The sequence below is a fragment of the Capricornis sumatraensis genome, chromosome 15 (genome assembly GCF_032405125.1).
Source record: "Capricornis sumatraensis isolate serow.1 chromosome 15, serow.2, whole genome shotgun sequence".
Classification (NCBI taxonomy): domain Eukaryota; kingdom Metazoa; phylum Chordata; class Mammalia; order Artiodactyla; family Bovidae; genus Capricornis; species Capricornis sumatraensis.
Genome location: NC_091083.1, coordinates 15,896,190 through 15,920,506, shown reverse-complemented (window position 1 = coordinate 15,920,506; position 24,317 = coordinate 15,896,190). Strand labels below are relative to the sequence as shown.

Genomic DNA, 24,317 nt, shown 5'->3' with positions numbered 1-24,317 from the left:
CCGCGGAAGGTTGTTGTGGTGGTCGCGATGGGGAAGTCAGATTTTCTCACCCCGAAGGCTATCGCCAACAGGATCAAGTCCAAGGGGCTTCAGAAGTTGCGCTGGTATTGCCAGATGTGCCAGAAGCAGTGCCGGGACGAGGTAAGCGGGCGCGGGGTGGCCCCGCGCGCACCCCCGCGCCTCTCCGGCGGGACCCCACTGGGGATGCAGGCTGAGGTGCCAGACGCCGCGGCGACCGCCTGGGTCTCCCGCCCCGAGGCGTGGGGGCCGCGCAGGGCGAGCCCGAGACTCCACTCAGTAGGGCTGTCCTTCCCTTCAACCCCCCGTCCTGGCGGAGAAGCCGGCTTTGGACACCTCCTTCCTCCCCAGTCTGATCACCCCCAAGGGAATAAAGAATGAAAAGGTTGTAACCCCAAAAGGAATAAAGAATGAAAAGGTTTTGCAGCCCCCTTGAGAAGCGACGTCAGTCAGGCTGTCACGAAATGGGGGATGAGCCGTGCGGCGCTGGACGCCCTGGAATAACACCCGTCTCAGACTTTGCTTGGCTCTTAGACATAATCAGGGTACAGACCAGAACTAAGCCCTTGCAAGCTAGTCACTTAACAAACCTTTGTCGAGCGCCTGCGACGTGCCAGGTCTGGGATGTGTTCTGCGGGTGAGATATGGACTCTGGAGTCAGAACCAGGAGGCGGAGCTGTGTTCCCTTACAAGTTACTTGCTTTCTCTCCACCTGTTTACTTATCTGAAAAGTGAGACTAGTAATTGTCCGTTCTTGTGAGACTGTTTGAGTTTTAAATGAGTAAATTATGTGCAAAGTGGCTGAGGGGCAGATACTGAGAAGCTTTGTAGACTGTGCTGTGGAGCACTTTTTTCCCATTATTTAGGTGGATGATAAACGCACCTGGAAAAATTGACAGCAGACTAGTGACGGGATCCTATTTTTCTCTGGATGTTGAATTGGGTAGTAAAGGAAGAACAGTGGACACCTGAAATAATGTAATCCAGTGTTTCTGCAAGTGAGGGATGAGATACTTTAGATGGGACTCACGTTGAATGACACTGATGTCATTTCTCTTTGGTTCTCTTTACTACTACTACTCATGGTAAAATTCTCATACAGAAAACTAGTACAGGGAAATCCGTATACCCTTTACCCAGATTTAACATTTGAAGTATTTTGCTGTGTCCTTTTCCCTGAAATATTTTAAAGTAAATTACAAACATCAGGATATTTCACTTCTAAATGTTTAAATCAGTTCAGTTCAGTCGCTTAGTCATGTCCAACTCTTTGCGGCCCCATGGACTGCAGCACACCAGGCCTCCTTGTCCATCGCCAACTCCCAAACTTTACTCAAACTCATGTCCATTGAGTTGGTGATGCCATCCAACCATCTCATCTTCCGTCGTCCCCTTCTCCTCCTGCCTTCAATCTTTCCCAGCATCAGGGTCTTTTCCAATGAGTCAGATCTTCCCATCAGGTGGCCAAAGTATTGGCGTTTCAGCTTCAGCATCAGTCCTTCCAATGAATATTCAAGACTGATTTCCTTTAGAATGGACTGGTTGGATCTCCTTGCAGTCCAAGGGACTCTCAAGACTCTTCAACTCCACAGTTCAAAAACATCAATTCTTTGGCTTTCTTTATAGTCCACCTCTCACATCCATACACGACTACTGGAAAAAGAATAGCTTTGACTAGACAGACCTTTGTTGGCAAGGTCTGCTTTTTAATATGCTGTCTAGGTTGGTCATAACTTTTTTTCCAAGGAGTAAGCATCTTTTAATTTCATGGCTGCAATCACCATCTGCAGTGATTTTGGAGCCCCCCAAAATAAAGTCAGCCACTGTTTCCACTGTTTGCCCATCTATTTGCCATGAAGTGAAGGGACCAGATGCCATGATCTTCGTTTTTTCATCGTTGAGTTTTTAAGTCAGCTTTTTCACTCTCTTTCACTTTCATCAAAGGGCTCGTTAGTTCTTCGCTTTGTGCGACGGGTGATGTCATCTGCATAAAGGTAGTGTCATCTGCATGTCTGAGGTTATTGATATTTCTCCAGACAGTCTTGATTCCAGTTTGTGCTTCATCCATTTAAACTCCAAAAATGTTTAAATATGCTCCTCTAAAATATTAGGATATTTTTCTACATAGTCACAATATGTGTCATGACATAACAACCAAATTAATAAAAATTTCTTAGAGACTTCTTTGGTAGCCCAGTGGTAGGGAATCCTCCTTTTAATGCAGGGGACACAGGTTCAGTCCCTGGTTGGGGGACTAACATCCCACGTGCCACGGAGCAGCTAAACCCATGCACCGTAATCACTGAGCCCCCAAGCCCTGGAGTCCACATGCCTGTGATTAGAGAGTCCATGAGCCACATGGAAAAATATATCCCATGTGCTGCAACTCTAAGACCCAGTGCAGTCAAATAATAATTTGTTTTTATCACCTGGTATATTCTGCATAGTCACATTTTCTCAATTATTCCCATGAATGCTGTATAAAGCTGTGTTTTTTTTGGCATAAGAAACTGTATTCAGTGTCCTGTGACAAACCATAATGGAAAAGAATGTAAGTGTATGTATAATTGAATCACTTTGCTACACAGTGGCAATTAACACGTTGTAAATCAACTATACCTCAGTAAAATAAAAATACAAGCAAAAAAAAAACCCCAGTTATTTTTTAAACCAAGATCCAGTCAAAAGTAGTACATTGGATTTAGTTATTAGAACTTTTTAAAAAAAGACTAATTTTTAGAGCAGTTTCAGGTTCACAGCAAAAATGAAGTCCATTTTTTGAAAGATATAAAGATCTGTCTTACCCACCCTGCCCTCAGTATGTACAGCCTTCCAGACCATCAGCGTGGTGCAACAGGATAGTACTTTTGTGACAATCAGTGAGGCGATTCGTGCATCATTAGCACCGAAGTGCATAGTTTGTATTAGAGTTCACTCTTGGTGTTGAGCATTCTGTGGGTTTGGACAAATGTATAGTGACTAATATCCACCATTATAGTGTCATACTAGTGGCAGAATAGTTTCACTACCCTAAAAGTCTCAGTGGTGTGGTATACTAGGACTTTTAATTCTCTCTCAGTTTTAAATTTGAGATGGAGCAGCTTTCCTTCCCCCTGTTTGTTTTTCTTGACATTGACTTGAAGAGACTAGGCCAGTAGTGATCCTGGAGGATTCCCTTTTAACCATTACTTTTGCTTGTGGTTGTCTTTTGTCCTCATTCTCTAACCCTTGTAGTTTCTGTAAACTGGGTCCTGGCAAAAATTGTGTAGGCATCTGTGGATGACTAAAGATTAGGAAGCTGCTCTAAGCAAGATTGAGGTTGGACTCAGGACTATGGGAAGGAGGTTCAGCAGAGGGACTGGGTAAGTCTTTAGGAGGGCTGAGCAGACAGAGTGCTGTGGAGGTGGAGGCCTCTGGGGCGCGGCGTCCTGCCTCCTGGACTGGGTGCAGGGTCAGGACGGCGCCATTCCCGAGATGGGGAGACAGAGGAGAGGCACTTCCTCATGTCTCTTACTAGTGAAGAGTTAGGTTCAGATGCTAAGCAGTGTAGATACGAAGCCAAAACTTGTATTCTTTTTTAATCATCTGAAGAATATACAGATTTAGTATGATAAAGATTATATATAATACGAAGTAGTGTCTTATGGGTAATGAGCTAAAGTATAGGAGTAAAGTATAGGAAAGTGAGTGAAAATATAATAGTTTCCCTAATGGAAATTCACTAATGACCCATTTTACTTCATTATATCTCGAAATGCTTGCTTAATACTTTGTATGAAGTAAGTGCCCAATAGCAATTTGTTAAGAGTCAAAACATGAAATCATTCTTTGTTACTGTACCCTGTAATGTTTCTTGCTAATGTCTGTTTTCTAAAGCACCAATTTTCTCTCTCTTTAATCTTTGGGGATTCTTCTTTGATTAGCAAGGTTGCAAAACTCAGATTTATAAAGTTTTTTCTTTAAAAAAAAAAAAAACAGGATGCTACAGCCAGTGACTTGATTATTTTTTATAATTTATCATCAAAGAGCAGTTATTTATGGTTTAATTGCTTATTAACTTATTAATAAGTGTCATTAATGTTACTTACTAAATTATTGTTTTCTATTTATTAAATTATTATTTACTATTAATTTAATTAAATATTTGTAATGACCTAAATCAGAATTTAACTACTGCCTTTGCATTTTTATAGAATGGCTTTAAGTGTCATTGTATGTCTGAATCTCATCAGAGACAGCTGTTGCTGGCTTCAGAAAATCCTCAGCAGTTTATGGATTATTTTTCAGAGTAAGTAACTCAACACCATCTTTATCTCATAAGCTTTATTCAGTTGGACATTTAAGAGATGTGTAATATTTTATATATTGGAGGCTCTGTTTATTCCTTACAAATTAATGTGATAGCTGCTTTAACTTTGTGCTCCATTTTTGTCTTCTTTTCACAACTTATCATTGTGTGGAATTGTTAAAAAAGTATTTCTCATGATTCAGTCTTTCCTTCTTTCCACATCAAACATAATGAAAAACTGTCTTTCATTCTAAAACAGCTGCAGCTGAGAGCACAGCTCTGGAATCAGACTGCCTGATTTGACCTGGGCTCTCCACTCAGGAGCTGAGTGACTTTGGCTGAACTTCTAGAGTTTATCTATAGATATTATATCTTCTCAAGTATTGTCTTTCCTTCATAGGGTTTATGTGAAGATTCAGTTCAGGTCAGTTGCTCAGTCGTGTCCAACTCTTTGTGACCCCATGGACTGCAGCATGCCAGGCTTCCCTGTCCTTCACCAACTCCCGGAGCCTGCGCAAACTCATGTCCATCGAGTCGGTGGTACCATCCAACCATCTCATCCTCTGTCGTCCCCTTCTTCTCCTGCCTTCAGTCTTTCCAGCATCAGGGTCTTTTTCAAAAGCATTAATTCTTCGGTGCTCAGCTTTGTTTATGGTCCAACTCTGGCATAGGTGAAGATTAAATGAGTTAATATTTTGTAAGTGTTTAGAAGAGTGCCCAGTAGTTGATTAATATTATCTGTTAATTATTATTATTATTTCAGTACAGAGGTATTCTGAAATTCTGAACAGTGATACGTTTTACTATACAATGTCATTACATCATACTCATTAATGCCAGTCAGTGCTTCAGAAACACCTTTAAGTATTAGGAAGTGTCTCAAATCATGGTGGTGGATACTAGTTTACCAAAATTTCCATTTTTGCTTGGAAGCTCAGATTTATATTGGCAACAAATATTGTCAGTTATTTTCCTTGATATAACAGGCTCATTTGTTTATTTTTGAGAAGAGTATGTACTGAATATTTAATTTGAAATAACTGTTGTCTACCTGTCTGTCATTTTTCAAATATCAAGTGATGCTTTCATGCTTCTGTGCTGGTTGCAGTTGGGAGCAGCCTTCTTTTCCTTTTCATCTGTAAAAATTCTCTTTGTACTTCACCAGCCAGATTAAAGGTTGCCTCTGCCTTCTGGCATCTCCCCCAAGGCTTCACATGATATCTTATTACATCTGTTTTTCAGGTTAGCTTAGCCAAGCAACAGTTCAGCTTCTATTATGGTTATGATGGTTCTGCTAGGTTGTGACCTTGGTGAGGATTTATATCTTAATCACCTATGTTTGCTGCTGCTAAGTCACTTCAGTCGTGTCCGACTCTGTGTGACCCCAGAGACGGCAGCCCACCAGGCCCCCCTGTCCCTGGGATTCTCCAGGCAAGAACACTGGAGTGGGTTGCCATTTCCTTCTCCAATGCGTGAAAGTGAAGTCATGTCCGACTCCTAGTGACCCCATGGACTGCAGCCTACCAGGCTCTTCCGCCCATGGGATTCTCCAGGCAAGAGTACTGGAGTGGGGTGCCATTGCCTTCACCTATGACCTATGTTTATCTGGCACTTAACATTGTGCTTAGCTCAGAGGAACACATTAAGTGCCAGCTTCACATGGAAAAGGCAGTTTTGTTATTGATAGAATGGTGTTATTACACCACATTTACCGAGACTTCATGAAGCGTGAAACTTCATGAAGAACCCTCTCCAGAGACCCATGGTCACCTTGTGCCTACTTCACCAAGACAAAGTTTCAACTCCAAACCAACTTTTAACTTTAATTGTTGAAGGCTATAATCTTTCAGGATTCTTCCCTTTTTCAATGTTTAAAAGTTCACAACAGATGTTCACGTAGATATTTCATATATCATTTGCTCATGCAAACTGTATGATGGCTTAGATTTCAGGCAGATGATGCTGTATATTTGTAGAAATTACCTTAATGCTTTCCCTTCTTGCTTTATTAGGGAATTCCGAAATGACTTCCTAGAACTTCTCAGGAGACGCTTTGGTAAGCACCCTAAGTCTTGTGCACACAGTGACTTTGTAATCTTATAATCTGCTCAGGGTCTGCATTTGTGGCATTTTGTTCTCAGGCACCAAGAGGGTTCACAACAACATTGTTTACAATGAGTACATCAGCCACCGGGAGCACATCCACATGAACGCCACACAGTGGGAGACACTGACAGATTTCACCAAGTGGCTGGGCAGAGAAGGTGAGAACAAGACGTGATGTGAGCGGCTGCTCCATGGCTGCGTGTGGGCGGGGAGAAGACGGTCCTGTATTCTACGTGCCAGTCGTTCAGTTGTGTTTGACTCTTGTGACCCTGTGGATGGTAGCCCGCCAGACTCCTCTGTCCACTTTCTGTGTAAATTTATGGAAAAGAGGTTGAGTAGGACAGTTAGAAACTGGTAGAGAGGAGTGCCTGCTGCAGGGTTGCTTTTGCGTACGGAGGGTGTGTAAGGGCGTCTGCAGCCATTCTCTTGATGATGCCAAGGTTTGTCACTGAAGCATCCAATTGTTAGGTTGAATATCAACTAAGAGGTACCTGTCCTCTTCCAGTTTTTTTCCCTCACATTCATTTCACTTTCACAAACTCTTGTTAACGCAATTTTTACATTTGCTGCCTCTTTTCCCATTTCAAATGGGATAAAAAGTTCAGGGAAAAAAAAGATGAAGAAATTTTTTTTATTGTTGTATTACTTATCCAGTGTGTTTCTTTATTCCATTTTGGGGGGAAGTTTTCTGCTAGTGAATTCAGCAGGAATATCATGTACTCAGTTCAGTTCAGTTCAGTCACTTAGTCATATCCGACTTGTTGTGACCCCATGAATCACAGCACGCCAGGCCTCCCTGTCCATCACCAACTCCCGGAGTTCACTCAAACTTAGGTCCATCGAGTTGGTGATGCCATCCAGCCGTCTCATCCTCTGTCGTCCCCTTCTCCTCCTGCCCCCAATCCCTCCCAGCATCAGAGTCTTTTCCAATGAGTCAACTCTTTGCATAAAACTCTTCGCATAAGGTGGGCAAAGTACTGGAGTTTCAGCTTTAGCATCAGTCCTTCCAAAGAACACCCAGGGCTGATTTCTTTTAGAATGGACTGGTTGGATCTCCTTGCAGTCCAAGGGACTCTCAAGAGTCTTCTCCAACACCACAGTTCAAAAGCATCAATTCTTTGGCGCTCAGCTTTCTTCACAGTCCAACTCTCACATCCATAAATGAACAATAGAAAAACCATAGCCTTGACTAGATAGATCTTTGTTGGCAAAGTAATGTCTCTGCTTTTCAATATGCTGTCTAGGTTGGTCATAACTTTTCTTCCAAGAAGTAAGCATCTTTTAATTTCATGGCTTCGGTCACCATCTGCAGTGATTTTGGAGCCCCCAAAAATAAAGTCTGACACTGTTTCCACTGTTTCTCCATCTATTTCCCATGAAGTGATGGGACCAAATGCCATGATCTTCGTTTTCTGAATGTTGAGCTTTAAGCCAACCTTTTCACTCTCCTCTTTCACTTTCAACAAGAGGCTTTTTAGTTCCTCTTCACTTTCTGTCGTAAGGGTGGTGTCATCTACATATCTGAGGTGATTGATATTTCGCCCAGCAATCTTGATTCCAGCTTGTGCTTTATCCAGCCCAGCGTTTCTCATGATGTACTCCCCATAGAAGTTAAATAAGCAGGGTGAGAGTATACAGCCTTGACGTACTCCTTTTCCTATTTGGAACCAGTCTGTTGTTCCATGTCCAGTTCTAACTGTTGCTTCCTGACCTGCGTAGAGGTTTCTCAAGAGGCAGGTCAGGTGGTCTGGTATGCCCATCTCTTTCAGAATTTTCCACAGTTTATTGTGATCCACACAGTCAAAGGCTTTGGCATAGTCAATAAAGCAGAAATAGATGTTTTTCTGGAACTCCCTTGATTTTTCCGTGATCCAGCGGATGTTTGCAATTTGATCTCTGGTTCCCCTGCCTTTTCTAAAACCAGCTCAAACATCTGGAAGTTTACAGTTCACGTATTGCTGAAGCCTGGCTTGGAGAATTTTGAGCTTTACTTTACTAGCATTTGAGATGAGTGCAATTGTGTGATAGTTTGAGAATTCCATCACCTCCACTAGCTTCGTTCGTAGTGATGCTTTCTAAGGCCCACTTGACTTCACATTCCAGGATTTCTGGCTCTAGGTGGGTGACCACACCATTGTGATTATCTGAGTCATGATGATCTTTTTTGTACCGTTCTTCTGTGTATTCTTGCCACCTCTTCTTAATATCTTCTGCTTCTGTTAGGTCCATACCATTTCTGTCCTTTTATCGAGCCCATCTTTGCATGAAATGTTACCTTGGTATCTCTGATTTTCTTCAAGAGATCTCTAGTCTTTCCCATTCTGTTGTTTTCCTCTATTTCTTTGCATTGATTGCTGAGGAAGGCTTTCTTATCTCTTCTTGCTATTCTTTGGAACTCTGCATTCAGATACTTATATCTTCCCTTTTCTCCTTTGCTATTCACTTCTTTTCTTTTGATAGCTATTTGTAAGGCCTCCCCAGACAGCCATTTCGCTTTTTTTGCATTTCTTTCCCGTGGATGGTCTAGATCCCTGTCTCCTGTACAATGTCACGAACCTCCGTCCATAGTTCATCAGGCACTCCATCTATCAGATCTAGTCCCTTAAATCTATTTCTCACTTCCACTGTATAATCATGTACTCAGTGGATGTTAAGTGCTTAGAGACAGTTGAATAATTACTAAGCAGTATAATCCATTTTTTAATGTTTCCCTTGTTTAAATGTGTTGGCACAACCTAGTCAAAAATGTTAGAGAGAAAGTATTCCAATTAAAATCTAAATGTCAGTAGCTGTGTGAATTTGCGTATTTGAACATGTTTGAATGAGTGTACTTGAATGAATGAGTAATTACTGCAGACAGATCACATCTATATTTTTTTTCAGCTTTGATTGTGTACAAAATTAATAATATCGGTTACTTTCTTAAAGGTTTGTGCAAAGTGGATGAGACACCAAAAGGCTGGTATATTCAGTATATAGATAGAGACCCTGAAACAATCCGCCGGCAGCTGGAACTAGAGAAAAAGAAGAAGCAGGACCTCGATGATGAAGAAAAAACAGCCAAATTTATTCAAGAACAAGTGAGAAGAGGTCTGGAAGGAAAAGAGCAGGTGGGCATCATCCAGAGATGCAACAGACAAAGGTCTGAAGAAGCATAATCACTTATTTGTTTACTTCTTGAACCACATTTTGTAGGAGAAAGCCCGTGGCCTGGTATAAAAGCCCAGGTTGTGGAGTGGAGACAAAGCTGGGTCACTTCCTGACTTCACATGCTTATGTAACTGTGTACTCTTATAAACCTGTTTCCTCACCCCTAAAGTAGAGTCAGTACCTAAAGGTGAAGACGTGAACAGGTCAGTTCAACTAGCTGTAGCTAATGCAGTGCTGGGGAAGACCGCAGGGTGTGGGAATACAGAGGGCCAGCGCCTGCTCCAGCCTGGGGTGGCGCAAGAATATTTAAAGGCAGATACAGCCCCCAGGCTGAGGAGTCCTGAGGAGTCACTGGGCCAAACCCAGGTGAACGGGGAGGGAGGCATGATAAAATTGTTTCAGCCGTTAGAATAACTAGATCAAGGCACTTATTTCAGCAGATGGTTATTGGTCACCTCTGTGTGCCAGGCATTCTTATAGGCACTGGGGATCCAGTAGTGGAGAGAAGATGAAGATCCCTGCCTTCGAGGAGCTTGTATACTGGACGTGTGTGAGAGCAGGAAAATACAGCCTAGTGTGTATGTGAAACTACTAGCCATTGAGTATTGTTAAAAGCTGCTTATTGTGATGCGTAAAGTGTATGGCAGGCGCGAGTCTTACGGCTACACTTCCATCAACTTTTCGCATGTATGTGTCTTTAGATGGGTTGGCCGAACTACAGATAAGTAGCTAGTCCATGTGGCTCCCACCCAGATGAACATATTAAACATTTCCAGTATCCTAGAAGGTTCCCTCATGCCCATTCCTAACCAGTACCCCTTGTCCCCAGAGAAGGAAGCACTGTTCCAACACACTCTTATTAATTATTGGTTAGTTTAACCTGTCTTTGAACTCTGCAAGAATGGAATCATCCAGTATGCTGTCTTTTTGATTTATGTATTCATGCATTCATTTATTTTTATTGATGGTATGTTCTCTTTGTGTCTGGCTTAGCTCAACATAATGTTCTGTGTGTGTCGTTCACCATGTCCTTTCCCACTAGGGCTTCTTTCTCTTTTTGATTGATGTATAACCTTTCATTTTATGAATATAACTGTTTATCCATTCTCCTGTTGAGAACCATGTGGCTTGTTTCCAACTCCTTCCACACCCCCCATAGGATGTCTTGTTGGAAGATGTTTATAATACATGTAATCTCTTATTTAATACCTTAACTGTTTTAGATAATGAATTATAATTTAGAGCTCTTGAATATTGTTAGTAAATGCACTGTGAACCAAACCTTCAAACTCTTTTTTTTTTTAAGGAAGTCCCTGTTTTTACGGAATTAAGCAGAGAAAATGATGAAGAAAAAGGTACTTTTCTTCATGTTTGAAAATGGATGCTTTTATATTGGCCCTGCCCAAAACTAGCAACATGTTTGGGAACAGGACATATTAGCTACCTGGACTGGTTTATTCTCATTAGTAAAATGAAAAGGTGATATCAGTGAATTAGATGGAATGCCTTCAGCAACAAATAACCACACTGAGTAAAATTAGCCTAAACGGTAAGGAAATACTTTGCCATACCAAGACTCCGACTCCCAGAGATAGGGTGGTTCCGGATGTCACACTGTCAGCAGCTGGACACGAGGTGGCTGCCAGCACTCCAGCCATCATATGCAGACCCAGCCTGTCCAGAGGAAAACAGAGAGCCTGTTTCTCTTCTGGAGTCCCCTGTGGGCAAGTAAGCTTTTCCTAGAAGACCTTCCTCACAGCAGACTTCCTTTTGAATGTCGTTGGTCAGACTGTATCTCATGTCCCCCTCATAAACAGTCACTGGGAAAGGAAATGGAATGATTTTGATTGGTTTAGACCAGAGAACCATACTTATCCCCTCCCACAGGTCCCGCCTCCTAGTCCCATCCCCTTGGGTGTTTGGATTTGGGAGGGGACACACCCCTTCAGACCATAGCATCCTGCAAGCCATGTGTGAGGCCTACAGACACCCAAACAAAATGGGATTCCTGTTACCAAAGGGAGAGGGGAGGCAGAGTGGGGAAGGGTCAAGGCCACATGCTCTATCCAGTGAAGGTCTCTCCCTGCTCTGTAAGCACCACTTCAGTATATTTTACAGGAGTTTATGATCTCTGGGTAGCAGCATTCCAGCTCTCATTTATTCAAAATGTCCATGAATTTCTGTGTGGCTTCTTTGTGGTATTTACCTGATGTTTTGCTAGAATTTTCCCCAAATATATATCAAATACCAGTTCTTTTCTTCCAGTTACATTTAATCTGAATAAAGGAGCCTGTAGTTCAGGAGCAGCATCTTCCAAATCAAGGTGAGCCACGTGGACAGGTATCTTAGAACTTAAGAGTTTGGGTGGAATGTTGATGACTGTCTTCAAAGGTGCAGGATTGTGGGTTATTTTGTCTAGTTGTCATTTTCATCTCTTTTTGTTTTGTTTAATGGTTGATTCATTTTTTTCTTAGAAACTGTTTTTTTCTTATCTGTCTGTGATGAGCAGATTCTGTTTTTTGAGGAAAGCTCATTTTCTATTAAAGTGCTTCGCATGGTAAACATTTACTACTCCCTGACTGCTTCTTCACTCAGTGGTTCTTTCTATGCTATGGCAGTATTTATTTTTCTATCATAGCCCCTTTTTGTTTTACCTGCTCTGTTATGATTTTCTAAGAATAGAGACTTGACTTCTCCAGCTATCTCCTTAGCACCCAGTACAGTATAAATGCGCTAGTAGACACTCAGTAGCAATTGCCTTCCCTTCTAAAGGGTGTGGTACTGAGCCGGAGCTGACCAGCCTTTTCTGTAAAGGGCCACATAGTGAGTGTTTTAGACTTTGTTGGCCGTGTGCCGGTCACCACTTCACTTAACTGTGCTGTCGGACTGAGGAAGCAGCCGCAGACAATACGTAAGCAAATGAGCCCGGCTGTGTTCCAGTTCCATCTCATTTATGAAGGCAGGCAGTAGACTGGGTCTGGCCCTCAGGCTGCAGTGTGTCAAGCCCTGGGATGGCCCGTGGCCGGGTATTTGTGTCTACCCTTCGTGTTCTCTTTTCTTGAGGGCCTCGTGTTCTTCCATCAGATACGCACGTGCTGCTTGTCATGTGCGGTGCACTCAGTTTTAGTCATGGAGGTTTAAACATGGATAGGTATTCAGGAGGACACCAGTATCTGGTGGAATTTATCTTTTGAGCTGGGTCATGTTTGCTGTTTTTCTCATATTCTACATGATGCTTATTTCTGTGCTGTGCTTAGTCACTCAATTGTGTCTGACTCTTTGCGACCCCATTGACTGTAGCCCCCAGGCTCCTCTGTCCATGGGGATTCTCCAGATAAGAATACTGCAGTTGGTTGCCATTTTCTTCTCCAGGAGATCTTCCCAACCCAGGGATCAAACCCAGGTTTCCCTCATAGCAGGCAGATTCTTTCCCAGCTGAATCACCAGGGAAGCCCAATGCTTGTTTAACCTAACTCAGTTTTTTGTTTGGGAAGAGGGTTTTTTGTTGTTGTTGGTTGTTTGTTTTTTTGGTTAATCACAATGGTATATAATTCAGTGGCATTAAGTAGATTCACACTGAGGTACAACCATCACCACCATCCATCTCCATGACTTTCCATCACCCCAAACTGAAACTCTGCACTCTAAAAAATAACTCCCTACTGCCCCTCCCCTCAGTCCCTGGTTACCTTTGTTCTGCTTATCTGTCTTTGTGAATCTGAGAAGAATCATACAGTATTTGTCCGTTTGTGTTTGGCTTCTTTCACTTAGCACAACATCTTCAAGGTATATCCACGTCTTGGCTTGGATCAGCACTTCTTTCTTCTTTAGTCTCGATGGGAATGTCCCCTTGTACATGTAGACCACACTTTGTTTATCCAGTCATCCATCGTGAGCGTTTGAGTTGTTTTCGCCTTTTGGTGCTTGTGGTTAATGCTCTTCTGAACATCAGTGTACAAATATCTGTTCACATTCCTGCTTTCAGCTCTTTTGGGTGTTTATCCAGAAGTGGATTTGCTGGATTATATGGTCATTCTGTGTTTAATTTTTAAAAGGTTTTCCACAACAGCTGTACCATTTTACATTCCCACCAGCATTTGCACAAGGGGCTCGAGTTTCTCCACATCTGTGCGAACATTTGTTATTTTCTGTTTTTTTTAATAGTAGCAGCCTAATGAGTGTGTTTCATTTTGGTTTTGATTTGCATTTCCCTAATGGTTAGTGATGGTAAGGATCTTTTCGTGTGCTTTTGGCCATTTATAATCTTTGGAGAATCACTTATTGCCCATTTTTTAACTGGGTTTGTTTATTATTCAGCTTAGTTTTAAGAAAAAGTAACAGCTTTAGTACAACTCCGTTTCATATTTTGTAAATATGACAAAATAATTAATTAGACTGGTAGAGTTCAGTGAGTCAGCAAATATTAGTGGAGCATGTATTTGAGTCACAAGATAGTTACTGCCACTTTACGGGGGGGGGGGGAATATATATATGTATATGGATATATGTAGTCTCTCCCCTCCTGTGAGAGAGGAATCATATATACAAAGGGTTTTATATGAGGTGGAGTGGGGTGCCTGCCCCAAAGTGCTCTGACAGTTCAAAAAAGGACACAATCCATGAAGTCTCATGAAGAATGGATCTTAAAGAATTTCGACAAATGGAAATAAATGGAGAGACTATTTTAGGTACAAAGAGACATGTGCAGAATTACAGAGGCTTGGACAGGCATGGCTCAATCAATAGCAAATTGTTTAGAATGACAAGTATACATAATAAATTGGGGATGGTATTCTGGGGCCAGTGGTGACGGTTGTATAGTAGCACTCAAAAGTTAAGAATGTGTGCTGTGAAGACCTCAGGCAATCAGGAGTAATAAAAAAAATTCATACTGAATGTTGAAATCTTTGTTTTAAGGAAGTGGAACCAACAGCACTGTGCTGGACTTCCGCTGGCTGTTTTACAAACCTCTCACCTGGTTGATCCTTGAGGTCCAACTAGAGTTGGGTCGCATTACAATCCCCGTTTATAGCTGGGAACTGAGGCGTAGGGAAAATTGCTGAGGTTCCTAGCAGAAGTGGAAAGAAACCCTCGTGGCCCCAGCCCTGAGGCTGATGCTGTTGTCCATGGTTGGGTCACATGGGTAGAGTGGCGCTGACTTGGGGCGGGGACAGGAAGGGCTCCGTGCTCCCAGGCCTATACGTGAGGGACATGCCCGTCATTGTTTTGACTAATCTGTAGCAGAAGGATCTGTGTTGTTCCTTTCACCCATTATAAAGCCTGCACGTTTTGCACAGTTTTTAACAGCGCATTCCTCTTCCCCTCAGTTCTTTGGGACCAAGTGCCCTGAAAACGATTGGGACTGCAGCATCAGTGAAGCGGAAGGAGTCCTCCCAGAGCTCGGCTCCATCAAAGGAAAAGAAGAAGAAGAAGTCTGCCCTCGATGAAATCATGGAGGTGAGCTTTATGAACTGCTTGTCCACTCTAGCTATTCGGTGAATGATGTGATTCCAACCGAGGAGAGTTAAACAGTTTCACCAATTATGAGATTAATACAAAGGGAGGAAAATGTGCTCAGGCTAGATTAGGGGCGAAGAGCCCAGATGCAGTTCCATCTGAGTGGAGCTGGAACCTCCCTAGATAGTTGCCTCAACTGCTGTCTGCAGAACTCTTCCTGAAATTGTGGTCAGTAGATTTCGTTTGGAAGGACCATCATGGTGATTGACGCCAGAAATAAAAGCTCTGCTCACCTTTGGTGGCTCAGAAAATTGGCATCCTCCAGGGATCTCTTCCATGGCCTCTTAACTTCCACTTAACACCTCCTAGCTGGGAAGAGAAGATTTAGACATATTTTTAATTTGATTAAACCAGATAGCCAAATTTATGTGACATCATTGAAAACCTGTGATTATCTGACTTACAGCTACACTTCTGCTTTAAATTTACCTGAAATCCTGGAGTCATTCTGCAGAAGGTTCTTAATATATCCTTAAATACACATTTCTCCCTTTCACCCCACCACCTTCCCTGATCAATAAATTTATGAAATTTTCAAGTTACTTATGGAGAGAAAGAATAAATGGGTACAAGAGACTGATTATTTTCACTCTTAACCTCATTTCCCCTGGGCTCCTCAGCCTTTTTCCTTCATTTGCGAAGGGATAGGATGAAACTGGTCTTCCCTATTATTGGAAAAACAGAAAATGCAGGGCAGTCAGAACAGCCTAAAGTATAACATATTGCGTGTACACCGTGAGATGTGTTCATTCTAGCATTCAACCCATGCAGAGTTGCTCTTATGTGCTGGGTATCATGCAAGGTCCTACGTTTGTGGAGTAGGGAGAAAAACATGGACCCTGCGTGTCATGGAGCTTTTGCTCTAGCAAAGGAGATATCCCAGACAAAGTGAACCAGTGGACGAGGAATCACAAAAGGTGAAGCCCTGAGGAGGCATGAAGGCAGGGAGTGGGGAAATAGTTTGTTCCCTAGCTGAGGCTGGGAAGATCGCTACTTCAGCCTCTGAAGGGAAGATCCACGTGGCTGGAGCCCAGTGAGCACTGGAGTGGTGGCATCTGACGTTAGAGAGAAAAGGGGCAGCCCCGCAGAAGTCTTAGAGCCCATTTTGAATTTAATTAAGTGAAACAGAAAGCTGGATCTACCTGCTTAGAATATAACATGCCAAGTTTATAGAGTATTCTTTGTTCACATTGGGAAGTCGGCAGAATTAAAATGAAATTTCAGATCAACCAAAGAATGGCATTGTTCATTCCCTTTGAGAGTTGGTACTTAGGGTTAACTAAGCAGTTGAGAAAGAAAAAGGTGTGAGATGCAGTTGTGCTCCTGGTCAGCATGTTTCCTTTTGGTCACCCTTTTGTTTACATCTCTCCCGGATGTGTTTTCCTTCTTCATTTGACAGCTTTATCATCCTTGTCAAACAGGGAAGCTCCTTTTTGCCATCAAACTGTATACCCAAGCACACTGTGCTAGACTGGTCCATAAGAGCTACATTTTTACCCCTGAACACATTACCTATTTTCTGCCTCATGACGGTCTGGGGAAGGAAGGAGGGGTGGGACTGTGTGATGTTGGCAGGCAGCCTCGCAGTTTGACTTGACAGAGGCTGCTTATCTTCTTGGTCATTTGATTTGCCTGGTCCTTATTTTCTTAGAGTTGCTTTTTTTCAATCAAAAATAAATTGCAGAAAATGTTTATCAGAGTTTGCACATTATATCAATCTTCTATGAAGTGTGTTTTATGGAATTCTTTTGCTAAATAGAATATTATTAGAAACAAACTGAATATTTTAAAGAGGTAATTGTTTGAATGTCTCATGTGTCCTTCAGATTGAAGAGGAGAAGAAGAGAACTGCACGGACAGATTACTGGCTGCAGCCTGTACGTTTCCCATTGAGCCTTCTTACATCTAAGTGTGCGCTTGCGTGTGTGCTAACTTGATACAGTTGTGTCCAACTCTTTGCGACCCCATGGATGGTAGCCTGCCAGGCTCCTCTGCCCGTGGGATTCTCTAGGCAAGAATACTGGAGTGGGCTGCCATGCCTTCCTCCAGGGGATCTTCCTGACCCAGGGATCAAACCCATGTCTCCTGTGTCTCCTGAATTGCAGGTGGATTCTTTACCACTGAGCCTAATGCTGTTACGTGAATGATTTAAATGGTCTTTGATATAAATGGCTAAATGTCTTAAATATCTGTCACTCCTGGAGATACATTTATAGCTTTAATGACTCGTCTGCATCTGCTCTGTAAAGTCCTGGTTGTACCTTTGTTGGAGGGTGGCTTCCTGTTCTTGAACCAGTAATGTGCCTTGAATTTCATGCCAAATTTTTGTAAGGACCCCTTGAATTTAAGCCTAGAATTATTTTCTGTTTTTGCTATCTGAAAGACCTAGACTAATTGAGATTGGTAGGTAAAAGTGCTAGATTTCAGGGAACCTTCCCTTTGGAAATCAGCCATGAGATATGCATTTTTTCTCTTGGTATCCAATTGTGTTGAGTTAAAAAGAGAAAGAAGAAATGAAAGATTACTAAGAAAATGTCTTGCCATTGTGCTGGGAAAGCTTCCAGCTCCAAAGGGTCTTAACTTCCCTGGTGGCTCAGAGGTTAAAGCATCTGCCTGCAATGCAGGAGACCTGGGTTCGATCCCTGGGTTGGGAAGATCCCCTGGAGAAGGAAATGGCAACCCACTCCAGGATTCTTGCCTAGAGAATCCCGTGGACGGAGGAGCCTGGTGGGCTACAGTCCACAGGGTCGCAAAGAGTCGAACATGACTGAGTGACTTCACTTTCACTTAACATTTTGATATGATTTTTTGGTGAAAATGGTTGAAAATGTAGGATCAAAAGAGGAAAGGTAATTTATATTGTTCCTTCCATCTTTTTTTTTTTTTTCTCATAGGAAATCATAGTGAAAATTATAACCAAAAAACTTGGAGAGAAGTATCATAAGAAGAAGGGGATCGTAAAGGTAGGACTGTGAAGTTAGGGATGAAATTTGGGAAAGGAGCTGCTGGGGGGCTGAGTAAAGCCATCTTGATACTCCTCAAAAACCAAGTCCTAGCAGCAGAAGCAGTGTGTCTAAAGTTTTTGATGGCTGACTGCACAATGTTTCCACCCATAGTATAAACTGTGGTTTGCTTTCTTACTGGAGCAAATAGTATAGATGCCCATGGCCATGTCTTTAAAAACTTCAGTGAGTACACCTTATGCATTCCCATTGTTGTTGACAGGCAATGAAATGATGCCTCAGAGTTCTAAGGAGGACTTCCTTGTGTTTAACCTGAGAGGCTTATCTTGATTGCCCTAGAATTTTAAAATTTAAAAATCAGCTCTGTAGTCTTTTTCTTTCTTCTGATTTTCCTAAGTATAGTTTCATGCTAGCAGCCAGCCCTTGTGCCTACATAAATTGCCCTCCTAATGTATTTAAACAAGGCAGAATTGTTCCTCTCACTATATGTCTTAAAGACTCATGCTAAGATGGCCAGCCTTTTCCTTCCAAGTGAAAACCTCAACTAAACTTTGAATTGAACTGTTTAAGGACCACAGCCTGATCAAGTATGGCTTCTAGAAAATAAACTCCATTGATATTAATAGAAGGAGTTACTCTTAAAACAAGTTGCTCTTACTCTTTGATTAGAATTTCATTTGTTTTCATTTATTTATTTCTGTCCCTGGACTTCCTATTGGCATCTCTTTTCTGTAATAAAAGTGTTGGTTTTACATGACAGGAAGTAATTGACAAATATACAGCTGTCGTAAAGATGATTGACTCTGGAGACAAGCTGAAACTTGACCAGACTCATTTAGAGACAGTCATTCCAGCACCAGGTAAATCACTCTGCAGACCCTTTAATACATATACCATGGAAATAAGTGATTCCATTCCTACTGGACGTTACTCAATAGTTCCAGATATGAGTTTCCTCTTTAGAAAAATGTAATCGCCTATTACAACCAGCTCCTGTTTGACTTGCTGATGTGGATGTTTACCAGTCCTTTGAGGAAGCTGTTTTGTGGCATGAATAAATTTTCCCTTCCTAGAATCTATTTGGGTTTTTTTTTCTCCCCAAGAAGCAAATCATAGACATATCTGGATAAAGTCAGTCATGTTAGGATGATTATTAATGCCTTCGTTTAACCATCTGAGATAGTATAGTAAAAGTTAGCATTTTGCTTTTTCTGTTCCTTAACCATCTTACACATTTCTAGTGTCAGTGCCACTGTGGTTAGGTTGTCTGCCTCTGACCCAAAACCCTTCATGGTATTATCATTGCTGGCGCAGTGGTAATGTTAGTCTCTCAAACTTGGGTTCATCAGATCAGATCCTGTTACTCTTTGCTCCCTAAAACAAACTTCATTTTATGGATTAGGAATTGTGGACTCTTTTCAAAAGCTTGAGTGAGGTGTAACTGACATAAACTGCATCCGTGTATAAGGTATATAATTTGATAAGTTACAGCACGTACCTACTCCCATGAAAACCATCGCTACCATCACCCCCCCGCAAAGTTTCCCCATTTCCTTTCTAACCCTTTGCTCCCTGCTCTGTCTCTCCTCTCCCCCAGGCAGCCACTAGTGTGCATTCCATCATATAGATTAGCTCCTATTTTTCTAGAATTTTATGTAAATAAAATCATATCATGTGTCCTGTGTTTCTGTCTGGCTTCTCTCACTAAGCACATTCATCCATTATTCTGGATTTATCCACATTATTCTGGAGTAACATGCCAGCCTCTATCTAGTCACCTACCAGTGGACACTGGGGTTGTTTAAAGTTCTTGGCCATTATAAATAAAACTGTTATATGAACATTCATGTACAGATCTTCATATAAATATAAGATTTCTTTTCTGAGAAAATTCTTAGAGATAGAATGGTTCAGTAGGTATATGTTTACATTTTTATGAAACTAACAACCATCTTGTGATTTTAAAAAGAAACAAAGTAAGCTGAGTTTTTTCTGGTTACTTATGGGCTCTGGGCATTCCCTCCAAGAACCTTATGCTCTTTGGTCTTAAATTAAGACATCCCCTAACAAATAAGTGGGAAAAATGAGGAGTCTTATAATGTGATGGTGATCAAAGTATCTACAAACTGTACTTTAGAATCATACAGATAATAAATGATCAAGAACTTGCATTGTGTTGATGCAGTGCAGTTATATTTGGCTGTAAGAAAGTAGAAGAAAGTGGCATTTTCTTTGTATTAAGTGTTAACTCTTTTTCTGTTGCAGGAAAAAGAATCCTTGTTTTAAATGGAGGCTACAGAGGAAATGAAGGCACCCTAGAATCCATCAATGAGAAGACTTTTTCTGCTACTATAGTCATTGAAACTGTAAGTATGTTTACAGAAAGACAGATTTCAAAATGCTTTTAAAATATGCCATGGTTTCTGTCATTGATTTGGTGTTTTATGAGTTTAGGTGTTCTGTTTGTATTCTCTCCTATTTAGAAATCTGTAAGGTTCCACCCCCGCTGCCCCGCCCCTTATTTTTAAGAGTTTTTTTGAAGTGGAACATTTTTTTAAATGTTTACTTAATTTGTTGCACTATTGCTTCCATTTTATGTTTTGTTTTTTTTGGCTACAAGGCATGTGGGATCTGGGCTTCCCCAATAGCTCAGTTGGTAAAGAATCCACCTGCAATGCAGGAGTGAAAGTGAAGTCGCTCAGTCATGTCTGACTCTTTGCAACCCCATGGACAGTAGCCTACCAGGCTCCTTTGTCCATGGGATTTTCCAGGCAAGAATATTGGACTGGGTTGCCATTTCCTTCTGCAGGAGATCTTCCCTACCTAGGGATTGAACCCAGGCCTCCCACATTGTAGGCAGACACTTTACCATCTGAGCCACCAGGGAAATCCTGGTGGCAATGCAGGAGACCCCAGTTCAATTCCTGGGTTGGGAAGATCCCCTAGAGAAGGGATAGGCTACCCACTCCAGCTCAAATGGTAAAGAATCTGCCTGCAATGCAGGAGACCTGGGTTTGATCCCTGGGCCGGGAAGATCCTCTTTAGAAGGGAGTGGCAGTCCACTCCAGTATTCTTTCCTGGAGAATCCCATGGACAGAGGAGCCTGTTGGGCTACAGTCCATAGGATTGCGAAGAGTCAGACATGACTGAGCAACCAACACTACCCACTCCAGTACCCACTCCAGTATCCACTCCAGTAGTCACTCCAGTATCCACTTCAGTATTCACTCCAGTATTCTTGGGCTTCCCTTGTGGCTCAGCTGGTAAAGAATGCGCCTGCAGTGTCAGAGACCTGAGTTCGATCCCTGAGTTCAGAAGATCCCCTGGAGAAGGGAAAGGCTAGCCATTCCAGTATTCTGGCCTGGAGAATTCCATGGACTAGTCCATGGGGTCTCAAAGAGTCAGAAGTGAATGAATTTCACTTCATGTGGGGTCTTAGCTCCCAAACCAGGGATCGAACCCACAGCTGCTGCCTTGGAAGAGGGTTACTTAACCACTGGGCCACCAGGGAAGTCCCTGTATAAGCCTGTTTTCTTTAATAACTGGCATTGCTGAAGCAGTTTATCTTCTGATTACAAAAGAAATACCATACATACTTGTCTTTATGTGTTCACGCTCCTATAACAAAATACCATAGACCAGGGTGACTTTAGAAACAACAGAAATTTATTGCTCACATTCTGGAGGCCAGAAGTTTAACACCAAGGCGCAGAGAGAGCTGGGTGTCTGCTGAGGGTCTGTGTCCTGGTTTGTGTTCTCTCATGTGCTGGAAGGGGCAGGGAGCTCTCTAGGGTCCCTTTTTAGGGGCACTAATCCCATCCTCAAGGGCTCTGCCCTTGTGACCTCATCACCTCCTAACACCATCACATTTTAATGTATTGAATCAGTTTTGGGCAGGACACAAACATTCAGTCTGGAGCAATATTCTTGTATAAAAGCTGAAAATTACAATTTAATATAAATACTTTTTAAAAATTGCCCATAAGCCTTCAGGCAAATGGTAATCTCCACTAATATTTTAGTCTGTTTTTCCCCCATCTTTGTATTTTATACAATTGTGTATAATATGTATAGTTTTGTATCCCAGTTTTTTCCCCCTCATATCTAATATAAACTTCATCTGCCAGAGTGTAATTAGTGAGGAACGTATAGTCATGATTAATGGAGGAAAGCCACAGAAATCAATACTTTTCCAGTGTTCTTCCTTCTTTCATAAAGAATTTAAGGCAGGTGAGATCAGTAAAGTAATTCATTTACAGGAATCTGACATTTAAGTAAAATTGCTGATTCATTTAGAGTTGGTCCAATGACAGTTCTGCTCACAAGAGTGAGACCTGACCTGTCTTCAAAAGGAAGGATCTGAGATGGGGTTCAGATCCTCGCACTGCTGCACCATGTCATCATTATCACGGGCAGCGTGACGGGCTGTGTGTGGAAGGTGCGTGGCCTGGGCCTCGGCAAGCCCCGTGCCACCCCTGTTGGAGGGGGTGCGTGGCCTGGGTGAGCCCCGCGCCACCCCTGTCCATGGGCTGCATGTGGAGGATGCCTGTGGAAGGCTGCCTGTGGAGGGTGTGTGGCCTGGGCGAGCCCCGTGCTACCCCTGTCTGTGGGCTGTGTGTGGAGGGCTGCATGTGGAGGGTGCGTGGCCTGGGTGAGCTCCATGTCACCCATGTCCATGGGCTGCGTGTGGAGGGTGTGTGTGGAGGATGCATGGCCTGGGCAAGCCCCACGCCACCCCTATCCGTGGGCTGTGTGTGGAGGGCTGCCTATGGAGGGTGCATGGCCTGGGCGAGCCCCATGCCACCCCTGTCCGTGGGCTGTGTGTGGAGGCTGCATGTAGAGGGCTGCCTGTGGAGGGTGCATGGCCTGGGCGAGCCCCGTGCCACCCCTGTCCGTTCCGTGGGTCGGAGCGCCATCTCACACCACGCCTGACCAGGGGGAGCGGGAGGGGGACAGGAGGTACTGACCAGCCAGCAGGTCTCCGGCACAGCGTCTAGTGGTAATGCATCCCACCCAGCATGAAGAAAACATGATCAGTTCCTGACGAGGACGCTATAAGGTATTTTTTAAAAATTCAGAGTCATGAAGAACTGTCAGCCACCTTAATGGTGTCTTACGGATGTGAAGGAGGCACGCTGGCGTCCAGCAGCATCTGTCCTTTCTTGTCTTATAAGTGCATGTGTGTTTTTAACCACTTCTTCAATTATTTTAATTTGTAGGGCCCTTTAAAAGGACGCAGAGTTGAAGGAATTCAATACGAAGACATTTCTAAACTTGCCTGAGTTTGAAAATTTGTTAGCATCACATTAAAATCTTAAAGCATCAAATTGGTGTTCACCAAGACATTACAAGACTCTACTGTGTTAGGGTGTTTCTTTTGTATAAAACAAATGGATTTATTTAAATATTACCGTAGTTGTTTAGTCTAACTTATAGAAAAATCTAATTATGTCTCGTGAAGTATCAAAATTATGTAATTTTGTCCTGTTGTTTTTGTTGCCTTTGTAATACTTCCTTGATTTTTTAATCTACATTAAAAGAATATTATTGTAAAGTGTTGTACATAGGACAATGTAGAATTATTGTAGAGCAAATCCTTCATATACTCTAAATTTATATTTTCATCAGTAAAGTAGTAAAGTTGGATGTAATATAATTACATTTTTAAGAGTCAAACTATAAATAGAATAGCTTTATTGAGATGTAATTCACACACCATACAATTTCACCCATTTAAAGTGGACATTTCAGTGGTTTTTAGAATATTTACAAAGTTGTTTGAAAATCACCATTGTCTAATTTGAGAATTTTCATCTCCCCAAAAGTAACCCTGGATCTGTAGTCACTCCAGACTATTGACAACTACTAATCTGCTTTCCATCTCTGTGAATTTGGCTGTTGTGGACATTTCATAGAAGTGGAATCATATGGTATACGGTCTTTTATGACCAGCTTCTTAAACCAAGCGTAGTGTTTTCAAGGGTTATCCATGTTGTAGCATAGGTCACTACCTCATTTTCGTTCAACGGTAATCTTTTGTACGGATATATAACACAGTTTTAAAAAACTGTTCATGAGTTGCTGGAACTGGATTGCTTCCGCTTTGAGGCTGTGATGAATAAGCGCTGCAGTGCGCATGCATGCCCGAGACTTTTTGTGGCCATGCCTTTTCCGGTTCTGGGATTGGAGCCCCTGCGTCACACTGCAGCTCACTCACGTTATACTCTGTCTAACGTTTGAAGAGCCATTTCCATAAGGCATGGCTCTCCCTGATT

The 24,317-nt window shown here is 42.3% G+C and overlaps 1 protein-coding gene across 1 annotated transcript; it reads left to right on the top strand.

Annotated features, from left to right (window-relative positions):
• The first annotated feature begins 27 nt into the window (after positions 1–27).
• On the top strand, positions 28–23,484 carry KIN (Kin17 DNA and RNA binding protein). Its single transcript, XM_068987857.1, has 13 exons — positions 28–141; positions 4,212–4,306; positions 6,319–6,362; positions 6,448–6,570; positions 9,341–9,522; positions 10,869–10,917; positions 11,828–11,885; positions 14,890–15,019; positions 16,906–16,956; positions 17,974–18,042; positions 18,803–18,902; positions 20,308–20,408; positions 23,262–23,484. The coding sequence occupies exons 1-13, from the start codon at positions 28–30 to the stop codon at positions 23,322–23,324; spliced, it is 1,179 nt and encodes a 392-aa protein (XP_068843958.1). The 3' UTR covers positions 23,325–23,484.
• The last annotated feature ends 833 nt before the right edge of the window (positions 23,485–24,317 follow it).